General features: G+C 40.0%; 1 protein-coding gene across 1 annotated transcript; it reads left to right on the plus strand.

Annotated features, from left to right (window-relative positions):
* Window positions 1-26889, plus strand: SUPV3L1 (Suv3 like RNA helicase). The gene is made up of 15 exons (XM_043596511.1): window positions 1-389; window positions 7236-7313; window positions 8140-8247; window positions 9547-9661; window positions 10828-10996; window positions 12879-12990; window positions 15535-15612; window positions 16964-17055; window positions 18440-18620; window positions 19168-19261; window positions 20186-20405; window positions 21677-21757; window positions 22135-22311; window positions 25357-25505; window positions 26142-26889. The coding sequence occupies exons 1-15, from the start codon at window positions 113-115 to the stop codon at window positions 26572-26574; spliced, it is 2364 nt and encodes a 787-aa protein (XP_043452446.1). The 5' UTR covers window positions 1-112; the 3' UTR covers window positions 26575-26889.
* The last annotated feature ends 804 nt before the right edge of the window (window positions 26890-27693 follow it).

The following is a 27693-nucleotide window of genomic DNA, read 5'->3' on the forward strand; positions in this document are numbered from 1 at the left end:
TCCCCTGCGCGGTCTGGGTCTTTCTGGACTGTAGGCACTGGCGGGTGGCGTCATTGTCCACCGCCAAGTCCCGGGCTGCTCCCGCCGGCCTCCTTTAGGGCGTGCGGCCTCGATGTCCTTCTCCCGGTGTGCCCTGTTGTGGGCTCGGCTCCCGGCGGGGCGCCGGGCTGGCCACCGGGCAGCCGTCTGCTCTGCCCTTCGCGCCCACGTCGAACCCCTTACTGGGGCTTTGGGGCGCGTGTCTGCCGTTGCCTCCTCCTCCTCCTCCTCTGCCTCGGGAGGCTCCAAAGCCCCGAACACGTCCTTGTTCGTGCCGCTGACTGTGAAGCCCCAGGGCCCCAGCGCGGATGGCGACGTCGGGGCCGAGCTAACCCGCCCTTTGGACAAGAGTGAGTGCGGGAGCCAGCGAGGGCGGCGGGGGTGTCTGCAGGCCCACGCGTGGCCGCGAGGAAGCCGCATCCCCTTTCCCTGGAGAACCCGGGTCCCCCAAGCGTCGTCATCGTGCCTGTCAGTGTCTGCCTACCGCGCTGGTTTGTGAGCCCCTCCAAGCTTGGGGCTGCGTCTTAGTGATCCTTTTATATGTCGCCCCAGAAGTGGTCTTTTTCCTTTTACTGCTCTCTGTGAATCGTTTCAACCCTCTTCCGATGGGACGATTCGCCTTTCTTACGTCGTTCGGTGGACGACCGCTTTTTTTGGCATCCTTTTTTGTTCCTTCGCCCCTGCCCAGAACTGATACCCCTGAGAAGGGGCAAGGGAGGTGTCAGTGAAAAGCCAGAGGAGGATCGCTTTAAGGAGTCTTTATAATTCACTGGCGCTTAACACTCCAGAAACTTACAGTGTCGCGGGGAGAAAGGATGTATGGATAACCAAACGTAATACAAGTTAGAACATGATAAGGGTGTCCTCGCCTAAGGTGGTCTGTATCCTGATCATCCAGGTGATGGTCTGTATCCTGATCATCCAGGACTCCAGAGAGAAAGGAGTCTGCTTAGCATCAGTAAGTGGCAGTGTGTTTTGTTCCCCAAACTAACTTTGGATGGGTTTGACAGGGAGGCATGCGGATGGTTTCAAAAGGATTTTCAGATTATAAGGTTGTAGTCTTTAGTTTCTGAACGATTAAGGAGGCAGGGAATTACCTCAGACCAAATGAAGCTCTGGGAGGCCGAGGGAATTGTATAGCTGCACAGGGCACTAGCTCTCCAGAAGCTATTTTCAGGCAGTTCACTTCAACAAGCAACATTGGTCACTCCTATTGTAATTTTTGTTGTTGTTAATTTTCTTTTTAATTTAAAAAAAAATTTACATCCAAATTAGCATATAGTGCAACAATGATTTCAGGAGTAGATTCCTTACCCATTTAGCCCATCCCCCCTCCCACAACCCCTCCAGTAACCCTCAGTTTGTTCTCCATATTTATGAGTCTCTTCTGTTTTGTCCCTCTCCCTGTTTTTATATTGTTTTTGTTTCCCTTCCCTTATGTTCATCTGTTTTGTCTCTTAAAGTCCTCATATGAGTGAAGTCATATGATTTTTGTCTTTCTCTGACTAATTTCACTTAGCATAATATCCTCCAGTTCCATCCACGTAGTTGCAAACGGCAAGATTTCATTCTTTTTGATTGCCGAGTACTACTCCGTTGTGTGTATATATATGTGTGTGTGTGTGTGTGTATATATATATATATATATACACACACACACACACCACATCTTCTTTATCCATTCATCCATCGATGGACATTTGGGCTCTTTCCATACTTTGGCTATTGTTGATAACGCTGCTGTAAACATGGGGATGCATGTGTCCCTTTGAAACAGCACACCTGTGTCCCTTGGACAAATGCCTAGTAGCGCAATTGCTGGGTCGTAGGGTAGTTCTATTTTTAGTTTTTTGAGGAACCTCCATACTGTTTTCCAGAGTGGTGGCACCAGCTTGCATTCCCACCAACAATGCAAAAGAGATCCTCTACTCCTATTGTAATTTAAAAATGTAGACTACAACATACTATAGGCCAAAGCTTGTTTTGGGGGGCAGAAGTACAAATACTTAAAAAAATTTTTTTTAATGTTTATTTATTTTTGAGAGAGACAGAGTGTGAGTGGGGGAGGGACAGAGAGAGAGGGAGACACAGAATCCGGAGCAGGCTCCAGGCTCTGAACTGTCAGCACAGAGCCTGACTTGGCGCTCGAACTCATGAGCCATGAGATCGTGACCTGAGCCGAAGTCCAACGCTCAACCAACTGAGCCACCCAGGCATCCCAAGAAGTATCATACTTTTACTGAAAAATGTGTTGGAACTCATGGCTATTCCTTTTTTTTTTTTTTTTTTTAAGTTTATTTATTTATTTTGAGAAAGGAAGAGAGAGCACGAGCAGGGGAGGGACAGAGGGAGAGAGAATCCCAAGCAGGTTCTGCGCTGTCAGTGCAGAGCCCGTAGCAATCAGTCCCACCACTGTGAGATCATGATCTGAGCTGAAATCAAGAGTCTGGACACTTAACCTCCTGAGCTACCCAGGTGCCCCAGTATATGCTATTCTTTAACCAGTTCTTCAAAGACAGTGTTAGGCTAGCTATTTCACTTAACATGGGAGTTGGGAGGTCTTTATTTTGGGGTACTTTTAATAATGTAATAATACTGTTAAAATAATAATTTTAATGTAATTATTGGTATTAATACTATTTATTTATCTTAAGGTTGTGGTAAAAAAATACATAACAAAACTTAACCATCTTAATTTTTGGTGTACAGGTCAGCAGTGGTTAAGTATATTCGCATTGTTGTGAAACAAATCTCCAGAACTTTTTATCTTGCAAAACTGAAAACCTAAACCCATTAAACAAGTTTCCTCGTTCATTTTATGTATTTTTTTCAACATTTTATTTAAATTCTAGTTAGTTAACCTGTCGTGCAATGTTGATTTCAGGAGTAGAATTCAGGGATTCATCATTTATAACACCCAATGCTCATCATAACAAGTGCCTTCCTTAATACCTATCTCCCATCTAGCCTGTCCCCCACCGACATCTCTTCATCAACCCTCAGTTCTCTAAGAGTCTCTCATAGTTTGTTTCCTTCTCTCCTTTTACCCCCATCCCACATGTTCATCTGTTTTGTTTCTTAAATACCACATATTAGCAAAATCATATGGTATTTGTCTTTCTCTGACTTACTCTGTTTAACATAACACACTGCAGCTCCAGCCACATCATTGCAAATGGCAACATTTCATTCCTTTTGATGGCTGAGTATTATTCCATTGTGTGTGTGTGTGTGTGTGTACATATGCATGCCTGCGCATATATATACACACACACCATATCTTTATCCACTCATCAGTCAATGGACATTTGGGCTTTCCATAGCTTGGCTATTGTTGATAATGCTGCTGTAAACTTCAAGGTGCATGATTCCCTTCGAATCTGTATTTTTGTATCTTTTGGGTAAATACCTAGCAGTGCAGTTGCTGGATGGTAGGGTAGTTCTACCTTTAACTTTTTGAGGAACCTCCACACTGTTTTCCAGAGTGGCTGCACCAGTTTGCATTCCCACCAACAGTGTAAGAGGGTTCCCCTTTCTCCTCATTATCTCCAGCACCTGTTGTTTCTTGTATATAAGTTTAGCTCTTCTGACAGGTGTGAGGTGGTATCTCAACGTGGTTTTTTTTTTTTTTTTTTTTAAATTTTTTTTTTCAACGTTTATTTATTTTTGGGACAGAGAGAGACAGAGCATGAACGGGGGAGGGGCAGAGAGAGAGGGAGACACAGAATCGGAAACAGGCTCCAGGCTCTGAGCCATCAGCCCAGAGCCCGACGCGGGGCTCGAACCCACGGACCGCGAGATCGTGACCTGGCTGAAGTCGGACGCTTAACCGACTGCGCCACCCAGGCGCCCCTCTCAACGTGGTTTTGACTTGTATTTCCCTGATGATGAATCATGTTGAGCCTCTTTTCATATTTCTGTTAGCCATCCATCTGACTGTCTTTGCAAAATTGTCTATTCATGTTTTCTGCCCATTTTTTAACTAGATTGTTTGTTTTTTGGGTGTTGAGTTTGCTAAGTTTTTTGTAGATTTTGGATTCTAACCCTTTATTTGATATGTCATTTGCAAACATCTTCTTCCGTTTTAGTTTTGTTGATCATTTCTGTCACTGTGCAGAAGCTTTTTATGTTGATGAAGTCCCAGTAGTTCATTTTTGCTTTTGCCTCTGGTGACATAGAAGAAGTTGCTGCGGTCAGGGTCAAAGAGGTTGCTGCCTGTGTTCTTTAGGATTTGGATGGTTTCCTGTCTTACATTTAGGTCTTTCATTCATTTTGAATTTATATTTGTGTATGGTGTAAGAAAGTGGAGGAACTTCCATTCCTCTGCATGTTGCTGTCCGGTTTGCTCAGCACCATTTGTTGAAGAGACTTGTCTTTTTTCCATCGGATGTTCTTTCCTGCTTTGTCAAAGATTAATTGACCATGTAGTTGTGGGTCCGTTTCTGGGTTTTCTGTTCTGTTCCCATTGATCTGAGTGTCTGTTTTTGTGTCAGTACTATACTATCTTGATGATTACAGCTTTGTAATATAGCTTGAAGTCCGGGATCGTGATGCTTCCAGCTTTGCTTTGCTTTGCTTTTTCAAGATTGCTTTGGCTATTTCAGATCTTTTGTAGTTCCATACAAATTTTAGAATTGTTCATTCTGGCACTGTGAAAAATGCTGCTGGTATTTGGATAGGGATTGCATTAAAAGTGTAGGTTGCTGGGGCTCCTGGGTGGCTCAGTCGGTTAAGCGTCCGACTTCAGCTCAGGTCATGATCTCGCGGTCCGTGAGTTCAATCAAGCCCTGTGTTGGGCTCTGTGCTGACAGCTCAGAGCCTGGAGCCTGTTTCAGATTCTGTGTCTCCCTCTCTCTCTGACCCTCCCCTGTTCATGCTCTCTTTCTCTGTCTCAAAAATAAATAAACGTTAAAAAACAAAAAATTAAAAAAAAAGTGTAGGTTGCTTTGGGTAGTATGGACATCTGAATGATATTTGTTCTTCCAATCCATGAATGTGGAATGTTTTTCCACTTCTTCGTGTCTTCCTCAATTTCTTTCATAAGCTTTCTATAGTTTTCAGTGTACAGATCTTTTACCTCTTCGGTTAGATTTATTCCTCGTTATCTTAATGGGTTTTGGTGCAGTTATAAATGGAATGAATTCCTTGATTTCTCTTTCTGCTACTTCATTATTGTGGTAAAGAAATGCAACAGATCTCTGTATGTTGATTTTATATCCTGTGACTTTACTGAATTTGTGTATCAGTTCTAGTAATTTTTGGCGGGGTCTTTTGGGTTTTCTACATAGTCGTCTGTGAATAGTGAAAGTTTGACTTCTTCCTTACCTGTTGAGATGGCTTTTATTTTTTGTTGTTGTTGTTGTTTGTTGTCTGCTGAGGCTAATACTTCCAGTCATGTGTTAAATAACAATGGTGAGAGTGGACATTCCTGTCTTGTTCCTGACTTTAGAGGAAAAGCTTAGTTTTTGCCCATTGAGGATGTTATTAGCTGTGGGTCTTTTGTACATGGCTTTTATGATGTTGAAATATGTTCCTTCTATCCCTAGTTTGTTGAGGGTTTTTATCAAAATGGATGCTGTGTTTGTCAAATGCTTTCCCTGTATCTATTGAGAGGATATATATATATATATTTTTTTTTTTTTTTTTTTTAATGTTTATTTTTTTTTTTTGAGATAGCGCCAGCAGGGGGAGGGACAGAGAGACAGGGACAGAAGATCCAAAGTGGACTCTGCTGACAGCAGTGAGTCTGATGCGGGGCTTGAACTCACGAACTGTGAGATCATGACCTGACCTGAGCCAAAGTGGGACACTGAACTGACTGAGCCACCCAAGCACCCCAAGGATCATATGGTTCTTATCGTTTCTTTTATTAATATGGTGTATCATATTGATTGATTTGTGAATATTGACCCATCCCTGGAGCTCAAGAATAAATCCCACTTGATTGTGGCGAATAATTCCTTTAATGGACTGTTGAATTAGATTTGCTGGCATCTTGTTGAGATTTTTTGCATTCATGTTCATCAGGGATAACGGCCTGCAATTCTCCTTTTTTGTGAGATCTTTGTCTGCTTTTAGAATCAAGGTAATGCTGGTCTCATAGAATGAGTTTGGAAGTTTTCCTTCCATTTCTATTTTTTTGGATGGCCTTTCTGTGTTTTGTGGGCAAAGACTGTATTCTCCATTTTTGCCTGCCTTTCCAGCAATATAGCATGTGTGCCTGGATCAGTAGAATGTTTATCTCTGTGGAATAATGCAGTGATATTTAACATGTACAGTGTTAATACAATTTCAGCTTGATTGATTAAAATATTTTCACTTATGACATTATTGATTTATAGTGGCCTGTTTCCTCAGCAGACATCTAATTCAGCTTCCCCTGTTAGCACAGTGATTCTCTGCTGTCTCCCTTGAAATAGTTTTCTAAGCCTTGTTTGAATACTTCCAGTGACAAGGAGCTGGCACTTTTTTGAGGCAGCTTCCTTCACTCTTCTCATTGTTAGAAGTTCTTGTATAAGTTCCACTGAAATCTGCATCCCTTACTTCCCACTGGCTTTAATTATGCCATCTAGAACAAAATAAGTGTAGTCTGTTCTTTTTTTTTTAATTTTTTTTTTATGTTTATTTATTTTTGAAGCAGAGAGAGACAGCATGAACAGGGGAGGGTCAGAGAGAGAGGAAGACACAGAATCCGAAGCAGGCTCCAGGCTCTGAGCTGTCAGCACAGCTGACTGGCGCTCCAGTCTGTTCTTCTTAAAACCATCCTCTTCCAACTAAAGATCATCCCTCACCTCTTGAGTCATTTACATAAAAACATGATGATCTGGTCCTTGCGGTACTGGTTGTCTTTCTAGATACTTTTTGGCTGCTCACTATTAGATGTTTAGAATGCTTGTAAGTAAATGAAACAATACAGTTATCTAAAAGTGGCCTGATGGAGGCTAGGGACCATGTCTAATCCTGTGGTGCGTTGCTTATTCTTCTGCAGTAAACAGGAATATTCTGTTGTTTGACTGTAATTTTTCTGGACAGCCCATTGCACTATTAAACCATAAAGAGCTCGTGGTCAACTAAAACCTTTAAGTGCTTACAGCACTCAGTAGACCGCTGGCTTGAGTATTAGGATTTCAAGTATCTTTTGCTCTTTGGGCTTTTCTCCATCTGGAAAACCAATGTTAAGCAAATCTTTCTTTCAGATGAAGTAAAGAAGATCTTAGACAAGTTTTACAAGAGGAAAGAAATTCAGAAACTGGGTGCTGATTATGGACTCGATGGTAAGGCTACTAGCATTTCTATTAGAGATATTATTTTATTACTTCTTAGATTACATCTTTGTCAGTATTGTGCGAGACCTAGTGTGCCCTGGAAATAAGTGCATGGGTGTAGTCTGGAGGATTTCCCTGACCTTTGCTTCTGTCTTGGCAGGAGTTGGGCAAGATGCATCTGCTGTGCTGGACACACAGCAAGGGAGCTGTTGTTTAGCTTTCCTTCCTGTTGTGCTAGGATTTCACTTTTGGTCAGATGATAGTAAACCAGTTGTAGACCCCCGGCCCCACCTCAAAAAAAAAGTCACTTTGAATTTTTTTTAATGTTTATTTATTTTTGAGAGAGAGAGAAAGATTCAGAGCACAAGCAGGGGAGGAACAGAGAGAGAGGGAGACGCCGAATCTGAAGCAGGCTGTAAACACTGAGCTGTCAGCACAGAGCCCGACACGGGGCTTGAACCCAAGAACTGTGAGATCATGACCTGAGCCGAAGTCGGACACCTAACCGACTGAGCCACCCAGGTGCCCCCCACCAAAATCACTTTGATGAGTTAGGTGTGTTGCGTGTATATACACTTTATAAGTTTATTTACTTATCTTGAGAGCGTGCACATGAGCAGGAGAGGGACAGAGAGAGAGAGGGAGAGAAAGAGAGAATCCAGCAGGCTCTGTGCTGCCAACACGGAGCCCGATGTGGGGCTCGGATGGTGAGATCATGACCTGAGCTGAAATTCAGAGTCCAGCAGTTAACAGGTGCCCCTGTATATGTACACTTATAAATAAGAAATGAAATGAAGACTAAGTCTTACCTATTTTGGTTTTGTATTTCCTGCAGCTCGTCTCTTCCATCAAGCATTCATAAGCTTTAGAAATTATATCATGCAATCTCATTCCCTGGATGTGGACATTCACATTATTTTGAATGATATTTGCTTCAGTGCAGGCAAGTGTTTAGAGACTTTTAAAAATCTCTTTAAAAATGTGTTGAACATACTTTGTATTTCTTCCCATACTTCATGTTTATTTCTCTGGTCAGAGCTTATTAACATCCTGTAAATAATTCCATGCTTTCATAGGAGGCCTTTGAGGTCTTTTTGCTTTAAAATTTTTTTTTTTTAGGTTTGTTTATTTTTGGGAGAGAGAGAGAGAGAGAGAGAGAGAGAGACAGAGCATGAGTGGGGGAAGGGCAGAGAGAGAGGGAGACACAGAATCTGAAGCGGGCTCCAGGCTCTGAGCTGTCAGCACAGAGCCTGACACAGAGCTCGAACCCACGAACGGCAAGATCATGACCTGAGCTGAAGTCGGACACTTAACAAACTGAGCCACCCAGGCGTTCAGAGGTCATTTTGCTTTTATAGTGGGTCCCTGAACTGGTTATTAAATCAACAATATATCTTAAGAAAGGCAGGGGCCTTGACCTTCTGCTCCCCACTCTGTGTTGTATACAGGCCGCAGTGAAATGAACTCTCACAGAAGACAGAAGTAATACATGGTGGATTCCATTTGTTTCTGCCACTGACTTTTTTCTCCCACATATCAGGACAGAGTTCTTGATGTAAAAGAAAAAAATACAAGAACGTTATTGTTGTGTTCCCGTTGGCAGTTTGGCTTTCGTTATGGTTTTTAAATGTAAAGTGTTTGCACGTCCATTTCTGTTCAGTAACCATAGGTCTTCTTTCTAATGTATATATCCAGGTTGTTTATTTTTAACTTAACTTTCACCCAAGTTGATCTTCACCTATTTATTTATTTATTTATTAAAAAAAATTTTTTTTTTCAATGTTCATTTATTTTTGGGACAGAGAGAGACAGAGCATGAACGGGGGAGGGGCAGAGAGAGAGGGAGACACAGAATCGGAAACAGGCTCCAGGCTCCGAGCCATCAGCCCAGAGCCTGACGCGGGGCTCGAACTCAAGGACCGCGAGATTGTGACCTGGCTGAAGTCGGACGCTTAACCGACTGCACCACCCAGGCGCCCCATCTTTACCTATTTATATTGGAGGAGTAGAGCATGGTGGTTGACAGCCAATTTGTTGTTTCTGTAGAAAGTGTAAGTGAAATTAGGAAGAAAACATAAGACAAAGCAGGATGTCAGAAAAGGAATTCCTCGCTCCAGAGTTTTTTTTTTTTATCCTGGGGGCAGTGTCCCCTGAAGTGGCTCACTAAGAGGAAAAGTTTCACTGAGTTTGGTTATGGATAACTTGTAGACTGTATGTGTTAATGTAGTGTTTTATTTTTCAGCTCATGTGGATGATTTATTTCCATTTTTCTTGAGACATGCGAAACAGATATTTCCTGTGTTGGAATGTAAGGATGATCTACGTAAGATCAGTGACTTAAGAATACCACCTAACTGGTTAGTTTCTTTATTTGTGGATTTGAGATTTTCAGTTTCTGATCTTGGGAGATTAGTGATCATTATATATTATTATATATGTCATTATAATATTTTTTTGTTGTATGCTGGACAAGAAATCATAAGGAGGCTAGGAGTTGTTTTCCCTAGAAAAGCAGGCAATTAATTCTGGTATCTCCCCTTGATTCTGATCAAGTTAGGTTGTAGGTTTTATTAGGACAAATCTAGAGTAGCCCTTAGTTTAGGGCGTTGGCCTTACAACTCAAGTGTGGCCTTTCCAGTGTGAGCTCTCACCATTTCCACACTGTGGCTGGAACTCCAACATCTAGCGCTTTGCCACCCCTTTGAGACTTTATGCCCAAACCCTTTGTGGTTTGGTGGGCCCTGCCCATGTTCAGCCCAGCCCTTGGTCAGGGATCCACAGGGTAGCCTCACATAGACTTCAAGGCATCCTCTCCACTGAGCCCTTTCTTCTTTTCCACAGTTTGCTTTCAAATTCCACCTGCTTTAGCATCTCTGAATTTTCTCGCTACTGCTCAGCTTGTTGGGACTGTCATACTTTGCTTGGGTTCCACCTCCTTGTGCCCTCCTGGGGTGCAGTATGGCACAGCTCAAGTGTTCCTTTGTTTCAGGACTTGTAGTCCTACACTGTCTGCTGTTTATGTCCCTAAGCAGCTGCTGCATATACTGTCCAGTTTTGTACTTGTTTATGGTGGGAGGGCAAGTCCTGTACCATTCATCATGGCCAGAAGCAGAAGACTCAATTATTATATTATATATGTTGAAATTCAGAAGGCTAGGCATATTTACTTACAGGTTCATATGTTTAGAGCTGTGGAAATGATGTGAACATGTCTATGGAGCAGGATGGGGTTTAAACTTATTTTAAGTAACTTCTGAAGAAAAGGGACTAGTACAATAGCAAAAATATCCAAGAAATTAATTTGCATTTAGATTTTTCTGTCCTCTAGTTAGTAAATGCCAGTCTTGGAAAATAGTCATTATTTTATTGTGGATCTGAAACTTGTCATTTAATTTTAGTTTCCAAAGATGCTCTCTTGTGGATATTAACAGGATGTTTCATTGGAATAGTTTTCAGTTGATACCTTTGCCAAGATAGATTTTGAGGTTAATGGGATTAAGCTGTTTACCTTCTTATGTTTCAGGTACCCAGAAGCCAGAGCCATACAGCGGAAGATAATATTCCATTCAGGCCCCACAAACAGTGGAAAGACTTACCATGCAATCCAGAAGTACTTGTCAGCAAAATCTGGAGTGTATTGTGGCCCTTTAAAATTACTGGCACATGAGATCTTCGAAAAGAGTAATGCTGCTGTCAGTATATTACCAAGTATTTGCTTTTTTTCTTGTTAATTTTCTTGTTAATTTCTTGAAAATTGCTAATTTTCTTGTTAAGGGGGACTGGGCAGGGTGAAGGTGGGAGTTGGGAAAGGGCATATGTAGTAATTTGCCACTAATAAAAGTTGTCATAGTTCATTGTAATTTGTAAGATGTACCACTATTTTATGTACAATTGAGAAAGAAAAAGATGCTGTCAACTGACTCTGACTTGTCATCAGTTGTTAAAATATATTCTGATTTCAGAGATAGTAAAATGTGAAAAAATGTGTATTGAATGAATGAAACACAATTATCACAGAATATTTCACAAATACAGAGAAGTGCAGAGAATTACACACAAATAACCTGAACCCACTCCCCAACTTCCATCAGATTCTAACATTTTGCCATACTTGCTCTATTTAGTTTTTTAAGAAATAAAATACTGATATAGTTGAAACTCCCTCTGAAGTCCTCCTTTGCTTCCTCAGTTAACATAACTCCTATATGACATTTACTTTCCCTTTTTTTTTAGATCAGACTATGATGCTGTCAAAAAAAACTAATGATAAAGACTGACACCACCTTTTCAAACCTGAAAAGGACCGAATGCCCTGTAGTCTGAGGCATCGTTTCACTAAATGGGCCACATTTTGGTTCACTGTTTTATTATGACTTTATAATGTAAGGTGAACCAGTTTGGGAATATAACTTGTATTCTCTCTTTTTTGTTCTGAATAATTTGTGTAATTTGCATACAAAATGCCTCCTTATCCATAAATATTTAAGAAAATATTTTCTCAGAACAATGACTTTGTTTTGCATAACCACGTGGCATTTCTCTACAGCAGGGTGTATAATATTGATAGAATACTATTACTTAATCTACATTCCATATTCACATTTTGCCAGTTGTCAGTAATACCACCACCACTCTCTTCCAACCCCCCAGTATTCTGTCCAGGTTGCCAGCACTGTATTTTGTTCTCCTGTCTCTAGTTTCCATTAATCTAGGACAGTTCCTAGGATCCTTCTTTCATCTTTCATAACCTTTACGTTTTGGACGACTAATGGTCATTTGTGGTAAACTGTCACTCAGTTTGGACATGTCACATGTTTCCTTGTGATTAGTTTTAGGTCACTAGGGAGATGGGCTGTCCCAGATTGCCTAGACTTTCCCAGATTTAGCACCAAAAGCACTTTGTCCTAAGGAATGCCTTAATTTCTGGGCAAACTATTATACGATAGTATTAATGTTGCTCCTTGTCAAGGAATTATATTAGGAGATCTTTGTTTTTTTTTTTTTTTTTTTTAAATAATTCTTTTAATGTTTATTTATTTAGAGAGCACAGAGGAGGGGCAGAGAAAGAGAGGGATAGAATCCCAAGTAGGCTCTGTGCTCGCAGTGCAGAGCGGGATACTGGGTTCCATCTCATGAACTGAGATTATGACTTGAGCTGAAATTAAGAGTCGGATGCTAAAAAAAAAAAAAAAAAAAAAAAAAGTTGGATGCTCACCCAACTGAGCCACCCAGGCACCCCAGGAGGTCTTTCCATTCTTAAATATTACTTATGGTATTCTTCCTGAATCCAGAAACAATTCACATTTGTTTTATTTTAATAAACTGCTACAGTGCAGAAATATACAAAGTTAAGTGAAACTGCTACACTGTCTCATGTTTTTGATACCTGAGAATTTAGCTAATTAGAGGTGTTTCCAAGTTGACATACTTTGTGTAAGAGCGGCTTTCATAAAATTTTTTTAAAGGTTTGGGAATAAATTTGATGGTAATGGTGAGAATATTAAACAACCCAAACTTCTTTTTGCTATTATTTTAAAGACGGCAATAACTCCAGATATCTTTTTGTCACCTTAGGGCGTGCCGTGTGACTTGGTAACAGGTGAAGAGCGTGTGACCGTGGAGCCAGACGGGAAACAGGCTGCCCATGTTGCTTGTACAGTTGAGATGTGCAGCGTTACAACTCCTTGTATGTACATGCCATTTAAGAACCTTTATGGTTTAGTAATTTTTTCTTTTAAAATATAGTTAAACATATGAAATGTGTTTTTATTGTGAAAAAAATTTTAAATTGAGACGAATAGGACAACAGATACCCAGTGCTCACCAGTGCTCACTAATAAATGTCAGACTCTGGTGATGTTTGCTTGTGAATGTTCCTCTCCCCTTTTCTCTTAAAGGAACTAAAATGTTAACAAGTATAGTTCCTTTTTTGATCCAACTGCTGTCAAGTGTTTGGTGTATATCTTTCCTGTCTTTTTTTACATCACCGATACATGTTACCTATCGATACTATGGATTGTATGATTCAAAACAGTCAGGTGATTATCATACTGTATTATTGTTCCACAACTTGCTTGGTACTCTATGCAGCATGTTTTTAGAACTAGTCTTGTTATATGTATATTATATGTTTATCTTATGTGTATAATATGTATCATAAATCTATATATCGCGTTTATTCATTTAAACTTATAACGAAAATTCCATCTTACAACTAAAATTGTTAATTCCCCTACTAAAGAATATTTAGGTTGTTTAAGGTTTTTCATTATTATATATTGCACTGCAGTGAACTTTTATTTAAGTAGTTTTGAAAATATTTTGTTTAATTTTATTTTTTAAATGTTTATTTTGAAGGGGGGAGGTGTGTGTTAGCAGGGGAGGGGCAGAGAGAGGAGAATCCCAAGCAGGCTCTGTGCTGTCAGTGCAGAGCCTGACATGGGGCTCAAACTCACAAACTGTGAGCTCAAGACCTGAGCTGAAACCAAGAGTGGCCGCTTAACTGACTGAGCCACCCATTCGCCCCTGAAGATATTTTAAATAAAAATTAACTTTTCCTTACCAGTAAGCAGTCATATCTTTGTTATAGAAAATATAAACATAAATGCAAAGAGAAGGAAAAAACCCATAACCTCCCAGTCCTACTCATCCAGAATCAACAAGTGTTAACGCTGTGGTGTGTATTTTCCAGATTTCTTCTATGTTTATGTTTGTATTGTGTATGCATATACTTATGTGTGCATTGTGAGTGTGTATATTAAATAGGAATTACACATTATGTACTCTAGTTAGCTTTTTCATTTTAATAATCAACTTTCTGAGTAGATAGTTTTTTTTACAAATGAATTTATTATAAAAGTAACACATTGTAGACATTCTGATAGCACAGGAGTTCATAAATCAAAATTCCCTCTTCTGTCTCTTCTAATCCTGTTTGTATGTACCCAATTGGAATAAGTAATTTTTAATCTGATGGTTTTTCAGTGTAAAACGTCCTCTCTGGGGCACCTGGGTGGCTCAGTCGGTTAAGCATCCGACTTCAGCTCAGGTCATGATTTCACGGTCCGTGAGTTCGAGCCCCGTGTCGGGCTCTGTGCTGACAGCTCAGAGCCTGGAGCCTGCTTTGGATTCTGTGTCTCCCTGTCTCTCTGACCCTCCCCCATTCATGCTCTGTCTCTCTCTGTCTCAAAAATAAATAAACATTAAACAAATTAAAAAACAAAACAAAACAAACAAACAAACAAAAAAAGTCCTCTCTTTTGTTTCCTAAATGTTATTATGGGTATATTAATTTTTTTTTAATGTGCTCTTCTCAACTCCTTGGTATTTGAGGAAGAAGATTAAAATAAAATTGATATGACACAAGGAGAATAAAATAATATGGTTGAAAACATTTTGGCAAGGGCATCTGTGTGGCTCAGTCGGTTAAGCGTCTGACTTTGGCTCAGGTCATGATCTCATGGTTTGTGAGTTTGAGCCCCTCATTTGGCTTTCTGCTGTCAGCACAGAGCCCACTTTGGATCCTCTGTCCCCCTCACTCTGTGCGCCTCCCCCTGCTCGCTCACTCGTTCTCTCTCTCATAAAAAACATTAAAAAAATAAAATCTTTTTGGTGTTAGAAAATAAAATGAGGCACTAATTTTTGCCTTAGTGATGAGGTTTTAAAACCCATAAGAATGAGCATAGCTAGAGCTCAGGAAATTACACTTTCTATCCCATTTTCTGCTCCTGACACCTGTCTGGGTTCATATAATAGAGAAGCTTCATTTACAGTAGGACTGTCTGCTCCTTATTCCTGGAAGCCTAGATGCTTACTTCTTTTACTACCCTGTGGATGTGTTAGTTCTTATTAAGTAGATTCCCCAGGCTCCCTCTGAGATTGCAAAAAATAGGACAAATGAACCTACTAGATGTTGTATCGCCTGGGTTAGAATTTTACGTTTTTAGATCTTAAGCTTATACAGCTTGGGCCAGTGACTTAACTTCTCTGGGCCTCAGTCTATTCTTCTATAAAATGGCTAGAATGTGATACTAACGGCATAGATTTGTTGTAAGGATTAAATGAGTTAAAATTGTAAAGCACTTAGAACAAGCCTGCCAGAAAAGAAGTGCTTCGTGAGCAAGCGATAGTGGTGATTATGGTGGTGATGAAAGCTTGAGTTTGGGTGCTATAATTTGTTTATAGTATTATTTAAGTATATTGTATTGCTCATGACGAATTTTTATTTTAGATGAAGTGGCTGTGATTGATGAAATTCAAATGATTAAAGATCCAGCCAGAGGATGGGCCTGGACCAGAGCGCTTCTAGGTTGGTGGTCTTAATGCTAACACCCGTGCTTTGTGACCTCTGCACGGAGTTGCGTTTCTCTGCTTGACATTGCCAGATAGAGTTCTTAGGATCCTCTCTTTTTGACACAGATCAAACAAAATGTCAGCCTAGTGTGAGTTCTTAGTTCCTAAATATTATTTTAAAAATGGGAAGTCCAGTTTTCTTACTGTAAAGTTAGCATAACCGGTTAAAGTTAAAATGTTCAAATCTTGCCACCTTTACACAACCATCTTAACATTTTGGTGTTTCATGCGGTCTTTTTCCTTGTGCATATGGTGTTTTGTGAATATATTATTTTGTATCTTGTGTTTTCTTTGGTTCTCTTGTTTCATAGATTGTTTTCACACCACATATTAATATTGCACATTCTCCGTTGAAGAGCTATACTATTTTTTTCCACAGAGTTGAACATTTGTTCCTATTATTGATAGTGCTACAGTAAAAATTTCTGTGGCCATAGCTTTTTATTTATTTATTTTATTATATCTTTAGGATAGGCTCCTGGAATTAGAGTTCTTGAGGTCCATGGACATGAATGAATATTTCTACTGCTCGATATTGGAGTGAATTTTTGATCATTGTGTTATAGGGCAGGTGTTTGCAAACTGAAAAACAAATAGCTGAACTCTCTCTTCAAACAAATCATATACCTTAAAGCCTGTAATTTAAAATGAGAGTGGATCTGCTCAGTGGTAAGGAGCTTGGAGTTTCTTTTACCCTCCGGTCCCCAGCCTCCGAGGTACCTCAGTCATTCCATTGGAGCCTAATTTGAAAAACACAAGTATAAGATTCAGTACTAACCAGCAGAATGCCAGGTGCTGGTCCTTTGCTGGCTTTGCTCTGTAGTGGACTCAAAACCATAGCCAAAGCAGTTTAAAAGCACTGAGATTGGAGTGCCTGAGTGGCTCAGTTGGTTAGGCATCTGACTCTTGGTTTTGGCTCAAGTCGTGATCTTACAGTTTCATGAGTTCAAGTCCCGCATTGGGTTCTGTGCTGGCAGCATGGAGCCTGCTTGAGATCCTTTCTCTCTCTCCTTCTCTGCTCCCTTCTACTTGCACCGTCTGTGTCTCTCTCAAAATAGTAAAATAAAAATAAAATAAAATATAAATAAAATAAAAAAACACTGAGATTTATAGAGATAATCTTTGCCCGCTAGAAGGTTGTCGTGAGGTTTGAATCAAAGAGATAATTATCAAAGAGATAATATTGATGAAAACACTTGGTAAAGTTATAGAGCAATCGGTAAGGAAACTTCAAGTATTTTTGTTATATAAAGTGTGAAATATTTAATTTCGTATCTTTAAAAAACTATCGATTTTGCATTTAACAGGACTCTGTGCTGAAGAAGTCCATTTGTGTGGAGAATCTGCTGCCATTGACCTGGTTACTGAGCTCATGTACACGACGGGAGAGGAAGTGGAGGTAGATCACATGCTTTGTTCTCAAGGTGGCATAGCAAATAGCTTGGAGTACCCCAGCAGTGGCTTCAGGGGTCCCAGATAGCGGCAAAGTCAGAACTTAACTAAAAAGGAAGTGTCATTTCCTCACAGTTGGCTAGATCATACGTGTTTGAACCTCATGATCCGGAATTCCGGCGGAATGACCATCACACCCCAAGCCTTCCAAAAGTACAAGAGACTCGTAATCTTCTCTTGACAACGCCTTATGGAGTGTGAGCAGTTCTCTTTAGAATTAAATAAGTCAGGAATGTTGGAAGTTTGAGGCTTAGCAAAAGCGTATGGTTTTCAGAATTTTGGATGTCAGAGATTAGGGCCTTTTTTTTTTTTTTTTTTTCCAATATATGAAGTTTATTGTCAAATTGGTTTCCATACGACACCCAGTGCTCATCCCAAAAGGTGGAGATTAGGGCCTTTTGCTAGAGATAGTTTGTATCCCTTTCTCCAACGTGGAGAGTAGAAAATAACTGGTTTCCTTTCAATCCTAATTTTTTGTGGTTTTTTTTTTTTTTTTTTTTTACTATAGTTCTTTAATAAGATGAAGAAATACTTAAAAATTGGTTCATCAGTTTTGTGTTCAGCTTTCAGAGAGAGGGTGGGATGTAGTGGAAAAAATTCTGGGTTCTAGTCTTGGCTTTGCTGTTAACTAGCTTCGCGTTGTTAGGCAGATTGCAGAAGGCTAGAACCGAAGGAATCCTTATCAGACCTGATCTTTTATGTGGACTTTATTTTGCTTTTTCATAAAATTGAAATAATAGTTAGTAAACCTCTGAACTTACCAAGTTGCCACAAAAATCGAATGTATATGAAAGTGCTTTGAAACTCTGCGACATGGGGGTGCCTGGGTGGCTCAGTTGGTTAAGCGTCCGACTCTTGACTTCAGCTCAGGTCATGATTTGTACTCACGACCTGATTTGTGCTCACGACATGATTTGGGCTCACGGTTTGTGAGTTCGAGCTCTACGTCTCGGGCTGTGCACTGACAGCACAGAGCCTGCTTGGGATTCTCTCTCTCCCCTCCTCTCTCTGCCCCTCCCCAGCTCGTGCTCCCTCTCTCTCTCTCTCTCTCTCTCAAAAATAAGTAAACTTTTAAATAAAGAACATTTAAAAAAAATTTGGTATGCTGTATATAACATTTTGTTAATTTAGAAAACACCAATGAGAACTGATGGTAACATTTATAATATGAAAATAAATGTTTTTCTATATTGTAAAATACCATGTAAATGTAAAAACATTGGAACTTGTCAATTTTTAGCTGCTTTTGATTGCTCTGCCCATTTTTCACCTAATAGTGACAGGAAGTTGAGTTAGTTGTGTTATTTTACAATATCATGTCTTTATTGTAGGTTCGAAACTATAAGAGGCTTACCCCCATTTCTGTGCTGGATCATGCACTAGAATCATTAGACAACCTTCGGCCTGGGGATTGCATTGTCTGTTTTAGCAAGAATGATATTTATTCTGTGAGTCGACAGATTGAAATCCGGGGATTGGAATCAGCTGTTATATATGGCAGTCTCCCACCTGGTAATTATTGGCTTTCATCATGACAGGGACATGAAGTCTCTTATTTTTGCCATTTATGTTGAGATGTGTATAGAAAACACAGTAAAAGGTACTGAATAAGGTTGTTTGATACATTAGTAATTTGTTATGGGTCAAATAAAATAAATATATTTCTCTAGTTCATCTTGGTGGGGATAGAAGTTTTTTAATTATAGCTCTTGCTGCTCTTGTTAGACTGTATTTTAAATGTTGAGTTGATGATTTTGTTACAGAAATGTCATTAAAATATGAGCTTGGTACATCGTCTTAAAGGTGTAGTCCTGAAATCTCTTTATAAGTGTTCTCAGAAATGGGGCTAGTAGGGGATTGTGTTGCTCTATGTCAGGATATTTAAAGGAGTAGGAACGAAAGATAAGTGGCTCTTTGAGGACATAAAGCAGTAAGTTTGAAACAGTAAGAGTTTTATTCATAAGAATGGAGAATGAGAGATGAGGGTTCTAAGATCTACTTAGTGTGATGTGGTAAAAGATTGAGAGCACTGAGCGAACGTAAACTGTTCTTGTTTTAGGGACCAAACTTGCTCAAGCAAAAAAGTTTAATGATCCTGATGATCCATGCAAAATCTTGGTTGCTACAGATGCAATTGGCATGGGACTTAATTTGTAAGTAATTTGTTTTTAATAATCATGGGTATTCTGTGGGTTTTCTAATTGGAATTAGAATGACCAAACACTTAACGTTTAGGAGAATGGGTATTATAATACAGTCGTGAGGTTTATCTTGCTGACATCTCTTGAGGGAATAAAAAGAAAATATCACATCGCACTAGGGATTTTGAATGACACTGTCTCCCACTAACCTGTTATAGTATCTTACTTTATTTTCAGTTTCTCAGCAGGTGTCTGAGTGCCCATTATGAATGTGGGGCTGGCCAGTATCTCTAGGAGTAACAGTGTTGTGTCTAAGTATTTTCTCTGAGGAGTCAAGGCAGTTACACCTTTTGGAATCCAAGAAGTATTCAAAGCTATTAATGGCAGCCAACTTCTTTATTTTAGAGAAAGAGAGGGAGCAAGAGCAGGGAAGAGGGGCAGAGAGAGAGACAGAGAATCTTAAGCAGGCTCCATGCACAGTATGGAACCTAACATGGGGCTTGATCCCATGACCCTGGGATCATGACCTGAGCCGAAACCAACAGTCAGACGCTCAACAGACTGAGCCATCCAGGCTCCCCAATAGGAGCCACCTTTTAAAAACAGTCTGATAGCACTTTATATGGTTTACTGGTAAAAAAAAAAAAAAAAAAGTCATTTTCTATACCTTATTGAAGTATAATTTACACACTCCACAGTTCATCCATTGTAATTGCACAGTTTAATGGTTTTTAGTAAATTTATAGATTTGTTAAAAAGTACTATTTAATGGGAAGGAAAAGAATTACTGACAAACCTCTCTTATACTGTAAAGAGTGGACAAGATTGTAAGCAGGTCTAAACTAGAACTGGAGTGAACATTTCTGTAGTGACCCAAATGATGGGGAGTTTTTTATACAGCAGTCTGTATTGAGATTACTTTTATTTCTATTTCAGGAGCATAAGAAGAATTATTTTTTACTCCCTTATAAAACCCACTATCAATGAAAAGGGAGAGAAGGAAATAGAACCAATTACCACCTCTCAGGCCTTACAGATTGCTGGCAGAGCTGGCCGATTCAGTTCAAAATATAAAGAAGGAGAAGTGACAACAATGAATCGAGAAGATCTCAATTTACTAAAAGAAATTTTGAACAGGCCTGTGGATCCCATAAAGGTAAGGTGTAACGTGTTCATTACTTGGCTGCGAAGGACAGCCATTCCTTCCTTCACTCACCTTCCGGACCCTTGCCTCAGACACCTGGAAACAGAAATAAGCAAAAGAAAGTTTTGTGCCATGAAAATCCTGTCAAGAAAGCCCTACTTTACTGCTTTGGAGAGCCCTAGGGACCCCTTCATTAGAGAATGGTGAGCAAATGGAAGATCCAGATTGAACGAGTTTAGTAAACCTGGTTTTCCTTGAGTTCTTTCTGTACTCTAGCATTGGGTGGGGAGAGGGGCGTAGTTGCCTCAGGTGGGCACCCCGCTGTGACAGCCAGCTGAAAAATTGTGAGAAGCTTGAATGTAGAAGAAACTCTTGAGTGTGGGGCAAAAACAGTACTAAGCGATATAACTTTGAGCCAGTTCGGACGAGGTTAACTTTCGGTTAGTGTGGTTATTGAGGCAGCAGCGTATGTATTTTAGTTATAAGTTTGTTAACTCATAATTTAAGTTGCCTAGAAAATTTACTTATAAATTAACGTGGCTCATCTCGTTTTTCAGTGACCCTAGTAAAAGGGGAATATAAATGAGTCGATGCAAGGGAAAATTCCTGGAGGAAAGCTGTGGTTGAAATCCTTTCTGTAGCTTTTGTTAAGAGTTCCGTTGCTAAGGACACACCCCCATTTCCCCTGTGTGCCTCATTTCTTGTGCCCATGCTCTTTGTCCCTCCCATGACTCAGGTCTGTCTTCTTTCCTCCTTTCCTCCTTTCCTCCTTTGCTCTTTGTGTTTCCCATTCCTTTTCTCTTTCTCTTTTTGCTTATACCCGCCTTATTAATACTGGGATGCAGTTGAAGAGAGACTGGCCTCCATGTAGACATTCTCTCATGTATTTATCTATGTTTGTCTGTCAGTTTTATTGCCTTGGTTAAAGCCTTTGGGTTTTCCTTGTTCATTTTTGTTCAGTGAAGATAACAGAGACCCTGGAAAGTATTTTTGGTACTCTGTCAGATCATCAGAGGTTTGAGAAATACTAACTAAAATGCCAGCGAAAGGTTGATGAGCCAACTCAGTGGGTATAATTGGTCAGGGTCACTAAACCATCTCATCAGCTTTCTCAATTGGTGATAAATGGGAAAGTGACATTGCTTTTTTCTTTTTTACTCAAATTCTTGTCATTTAACTCATTTGGTGAGAGCTTAGCCTGAATATAGGACTTTATAAACAACTTAAGAAAAGTTGTCCTCTAAGAAGGAGAAACTTAAGAGTTGTTCTTTCTTTTACTAAAGGCAGCTGGCCTTCATCCAACTGCGGAACAGATTGAAATGTTTGCCTACCATCTCCCTGATACAACACTTTCTAATCTCATTGTAAGTAAAAACTTACTTTTAAATCTCTCCTAAAATATCTAAAATATCTTTTCTAAAAAGGTTGATATTGCAGACAGTTACTAATTAACTTCGTGGGCATCAGTGGATAGTCTATTTTTGTGATATTGTTATTTATGAGGTTTATCTTGAAAGTGAAAACCTCCTCTCAAAATCTTCTGGAACTTTTGTCTTGAGGAATTTTCTGAGTATTTCAGGTTGGGAAAGCTATAGGGGAGGTCTTTTAGCCTGTGAGGACAGTGAATTAAACAGGCCTTTCTAGAAGACTGTTAAGGATTCAGAGATTGTCTTTTGTAGGCTTGAGTACTTTATTCATGCCCACTTAGGCAGTCCAATAATGTATCTTTTTTTCCCTTCAGGATATTTTTGTAGACTTTTCACAAGTTGATGGGCAATATTTTGTCTGCAATATGGATGATTTTAAATTTTCTGCAGAGTTGATCCAGCATATTCCATTAAGTCTACGAGTGAGGTATGTTTTCTGCACAGCTCCTATCAACAAGAAGCAGCCTTTTGTCTGCTCTTCGTTGTTACAGGTAAGCCTTTATCTTTATATTTTGAGTCATTTCAAGTCAATGCATTTCCCTAAACAGTACTTTGTCATTCAAGGTAAAACAGTTGGAGAGTACTTTTCCATAGGAGATACTATATAAGAACTTATATATAAAGTGGCTCTTTTTTTTCTTAAATGAGAAATTCTTTTGCGGGAAGGGGGTCTTGCCTGATGATATACGTCTTTTTTTTTTTTTTTGCCTGCTTTTTATTTTTATTTTTATTTTTATTTTAAGTAGGCGTCATGCCCAGTGTGGGGTGTGAACTCACAACCCTGAGATTAAGAGTCACATGCTCTACTGACTGAGCTACCCAGGTGCTCGCTAATATACTTCTTTCTTAGTAGCATTGGTTAATATTTTTTGGAAGGGAAGGGGAGTAGGGGTTAGTGGTGGTCATAGTATTCGGTTTTCCTGATTATAAGGCACTGATCCAGGGATTGCTGTCTTCTATGAGTTTGGTGCCGGGCTTTTAGCCCCTTCTTATTCATTTGCATAGGGATACAAACCTCTGCCTTCTGAGGAGCATTTATGCACCCAAAAAAGGGGGGCAGGGAAGGGCAGTGGAAGCTGAACTTCCAGCCTCCTGCCATGTCCTCTCACCTTGCGGAGCCCTTGCCTCTCCCCTGTTGCCTCTTCCTAGAGTGCCCTCCCTGTCCCACTAAACCCAAGGGCCTCCTCTTGGAATCCTCCTCTTAAAAAAAAAAAAAAGGGGCGCCTGGGTGGCTCAGTCGGTTAAGCGTCCGACTTCAGCTCAGGTCACGATCTCGCGGTCCGTGAGTTCGAGCCCCGCGTCGGGCTCTGGGCTGATGGCTCAGAGCCTGGAGCCTGCTTCCGATTCTGTGTCTCCCTCTCTCTCTGCCCCTCCCCCGTTCATGCTCTGTCTCTCTCTGTCTCAAAAATAAATAAACATAAAAAAAAAAAAAAAAAAAAAAAGGAATCCTCCTCTGACTCTAGTCTTGCCCCTGTCTTCTATATAGAACTCAGCATTCTGCGTACTGGCTGTGTTCTCACCAAATCTGTTTCTAAATTTATGTTCGAAATTACTTTCAAATTGCATAAATAATACATAAATGCTTTCTCACTGCATGAAGTTAAAACATTACGGATAGGTTAAATTGGGCTACCACCCCCAATCTCAGTCTTTTGACAGAGCTACAGTTAACAGTTTGTGTCATTGCAGACCTTTTCCGTTGCATTTGCTTACATATGTGTACATATGGAAATTCTAGTTTTGTGGGTGTGTTTTCCCATAAATGTTATGATGAATTATTCTGCAACTAGCCTTTTTCTTTTCCCTTTAATATGTCTTAGAGGTATTGCACACCCAGGTATTTACTTAGGAAATATGTTTCTTAGAGCTGGCATTTATGAGAGAGTTAGTTAGCATAAGGTTGACATTTCTGGAATAAAGTCTGAAATGCTATAAAGTGACCTGGGTGGGGGCACCTGGGTGGCTCAGTCAGTTAAGCGTCCAACTTTGGCTCAGGCCATGATCTCGCGGTTTGTGAATTTGAGCCCCGCGTCGGGCTCTGTGCTGACAGCTAGAGCCTGGAGCCTGCTTTGGATTGTGTGTGTCCCCCTCTCTTTGCCTTTCCCATGCTCATGTTCTGTCTCTCCCTGTCTCTTGATAATAAATAAATGTTAAAAAAAGATTAAAAAAAAAAAAGTGACCTGGATGGAGCTCGGGTCCGTGGTCCTGACTCTGTTTTACCACCCTTCAAACAGCTGTTCTAATGAAGCAGAAGCATTTTACTAAGGGGTAAGAAGTCTGGAATGGTAGAGGCCGGCAGTTGCTTATGTGTTCTGATACCGTTAGCATATGAAAGGTAGAGATTTTTCCTTTTTTTCTTGATCACCATTATGACTGAACTTTAAAAGACCTCCATCCCATTGATGGCCTCTGGTGCCCCGCAGGATAGTTGTTTGGAAATGGTGTTCCAGGGAGCTCCTTTAGGGCCAGCTGTTGGACGGAGGTATCTGAATGGATAAGTATCTCTCCCTTCCCCTTTTTGGACAGCTCCATACTTGGCTCTTTTATGTATTGGATTTTTACTAGTTTGTGGCCAGAAATATTAAAGTTTGGCTTGTCCTGCTCAGCAGGTTAGCTTGGTCACATTTCCATCCTTCATGGCTATTCTGTTTGGCATGTGTTAGCAGAATGCATGACTGAATTTAATAAAATCATAACATTATTTAACCACAATTGTTCTAAAACTGCCTCGCCTCTCTGAAGTATGGACCTTACTTAGGTTAGACATTTAGAGATAATTTTCCCTAATCAGGACATGAACGATTTGAAATCAGCTTATTCTTGAAGCTAAACTTTTGCTCTACAGGTCTCACATGGTTGTATTTCTGTCTCCTATAGTATATTGTGATGCATAATAATGCCTGGCATTTGTGGGGGTTGGGGGCAGCCTGGTTTTCCGAGCACATTCTCCCAACAGTGTCCTGTGGTTCAAGAAGGAGGTATGGTGGTCTTGTGGTATTGATGAGGTCGCTGAAGCACAGAGTGATGGCTTGGCCAGAGCCACACAGCTAGTGAAGAGGTGCAGAGTCGTTTACTAGCTTGATCGACTCATGCCCAACCTTGCACCAAGCCACCTCAGAGTTTCTTTATGATAAGGAAGGATATTGACAAGATACAGCTTATATTTGCAGTTACAGGACCATTCCATAAAGGGGTAGAAATGAGAGACTTCAAAAATATCTGTCCAAAACTTGTAACATTAAATGTTCATTAAAGTTAACAGAGTTAGGCTCTGTTAGTTTTTGTATGACTTCTGATGTACATATTATTGCCCTGGCTTTGGAAAATGAACGAAAGCACCCCCCCCCCTACTTTTTTTCTTCAAGGTATCTTTATGAAGTATTAAATATTCTTAAAAGTATGGAAAAGTATAAAGAAGGAAAGAAACCAGCCTGTTGAAACACAACCGCAGTTAGTGTTTTGTTGTGCTTTCTGTTTCTGATTGCAGATATAAGTGCATTTTGATTCTTTCACCAAACTCTTTTCTTCTCTCTCAGTTTGCCAGGCAGTATAGCAGGAATGAGCCACTGACCTTCTCGTGGTTACGCCGATATATTAAATGGCCATTACTTCCACCTAAGAATATTAAAGACCTCATGGATTTAGAAGCTGTCCATGATGTCTTGGATCTTTACCTTTGGCTAAGGTATCACATTTTTCCTTTAGCTACTCTCATTTTTCTGAGTAATAGGGAAAATCAAAGGTTTTATGAATGGTCTTTTGCTCTCTCAAGTAAAGGCACATTTTTACAGGGTGCTGTCTGTTATGTTTATTGTCCATTATGGCAGTCGAGTCTTGTTTATACCCATTCTAAAAATGACTAAGGACTTCTTATGATTCTAGTTCAGATAGGTAGGTGAGGAAGTGTACTAGGTTCTTGCTACACAGATGGTGGTCCCCGGACCAAAAGCAGTGGTATTACCTAGGAGCTTGTTAGAACTAGAGAATATCAGGCCCACCCCAAACTTAAACTACATTTTAACAAGATCCCCAGGTGATTCATTTGTATATTAACATTTGAAAGGTGCTGCTTTACATCAGTGATTCTCAAAGGAGGGGCCTGTCCCCCTTAAAATATGATTCACTTAAGATATGAGTGATGACCTACCCTCATAATGACAGTATTCCTCAGGTGTGTTGGGGCTGAGCAAAGGCACTGGACAGAGTCTGCAAAAACAGAGAACATTTGGGGGCCAGTGTCCAGATGTAGTTACATCATTGAGATAAGCCTAATGATTCTGATAAGGGCTGTTGCTATATAACATAATATGTCTTTTCCTAGCTACCGGTTTATAGATATGTTTCCAGATGCCAGCCTCATTCGAGATCTCCAGAAAGAACTAGATGGCATTATCCAAGATGGTGTACACAACATCACCAAACTGATTAAAATTTCGGAGTCACATAAGCTGTTGAACTTGGAGAGCTTGTCGGCAGAGAACCGGTCCCGATTGTCAGGAACTTTAAAGAGCCAAGCTAGAAGGGTGCGAGGCACCAAAGCTGTAGGGAGTAAAGCTGCTGAGCCACCTGTCCCCAATGGAGGAGAGAAATCCCTAGCTTCCAGACTGGTGCAGCAAGGACTCCTCACTGCAGACATGCTGAAACAGCTAGAAAAGGAGTGGCTGACACAACGAACTGATGGCAAAGAAAGAACAGAGCCTGGGACTTACTCAAAAGGGACAAGAAGAAAGAAGAAGGAGCCTGATTCGGATTAGTTTTATTTTATTTTTATTTTTATTTTTGCCAATAAAAATCTATTTTAAAATCCTTTTTTCCTCATATGTATTTACTGCCTGCTACGGTATGTGGCTATTACGGGGTTTTTGTTTGTTTGTTTGTTTTGTTTTTGTTTTGCTTTTTGCTTGGGAAAATTAGCTCTTAAAGGTAACTGCTGTTTGTGTCAACATTTAAAAACTACGGAATGTCTTAGGGATTTTATTTAAAGCTTTATATAGTGGCCATTTGTAGTATAGCACTAAGACAATGCACTATAAGGAACTGTGAATGAGAATAAAATCAGTTTGGTGAAATATTTTGACCAGTTTCCTACACCATTGCTGAAGATGTCATGATTGAAGTTTTTTGACACACGTTGCTGTTACCCATGTACTAGAGGCTGTTCTTCGTGCTGGACATAAGCAGAATGCAATACAGATAATGTTTCTGCCATCATAGAAGTTGTATTTTGATATGGAACAAACAGGAGTAAGTTGACAAATGATGTCAGCTCTGTAAGGGCAAAGACTGTTGTCTGTCTGGTTCACTGCTATACTATGGTTCCTGAAATACAGTCAAGGCAAATCAGTCTTTCTGAAATAAGTGGATATAATTTCAGAGATATGCTAGGAAGAAGTACAATAAGGGGAGAGAATGACAAAAGTTGGACAGATCAGGGTACAGTTTCTCATCACTGCCAAGCTCATTGACCTTGCCCTCTCTGGGGCTTGGTCTCTGCATGGACAATAATACCTACTTAGATTTGTCCAGTAGGTTAAGTGTGATGAGATCCCACTTAGCACAGGGCCTGGTATACAGGAACTCCTTTGTAAATGAACCTGAATGTTTGGGTTCATTCTGGGCTGTGAATTGAGCTCTTAGGTTGTTTTAAGAGCTGAACTAATTTCTTCAGCAACTGCTAAATTGAGGCTGACTTCAGACTAGGGATTAGACCTGATTTGGTTGAAATTGGGTCAGGGAATAGCCAAGTTTACCAAACTAGCCATCTCTCTGGCTTTTTCTTCAGTAGTTCAGAGTTCAGATGATACTTCATTTAATTGAGATGGCAATCTTTATTCTTTTGACTTTTGCTTTTATGGAAATACAGGTTGAACAGG

The sequence above is a fragment of the Prionailurus bengalensis genome, chromosome D2 (assembly GCF_016509475.1).
Source record: "Prionailurus bengalensis isolate Pbe53 chromosome D2, Fcat_Pben_1.1_paternal_pri, whole genome shotgun sequence".
Classification (NCBI taxonomy): Eukaryota; Metazoa; Chordata; class Mammalia; order Carnivora; family Felidae; genus Prionailurus; species Prionailurus bengalensis.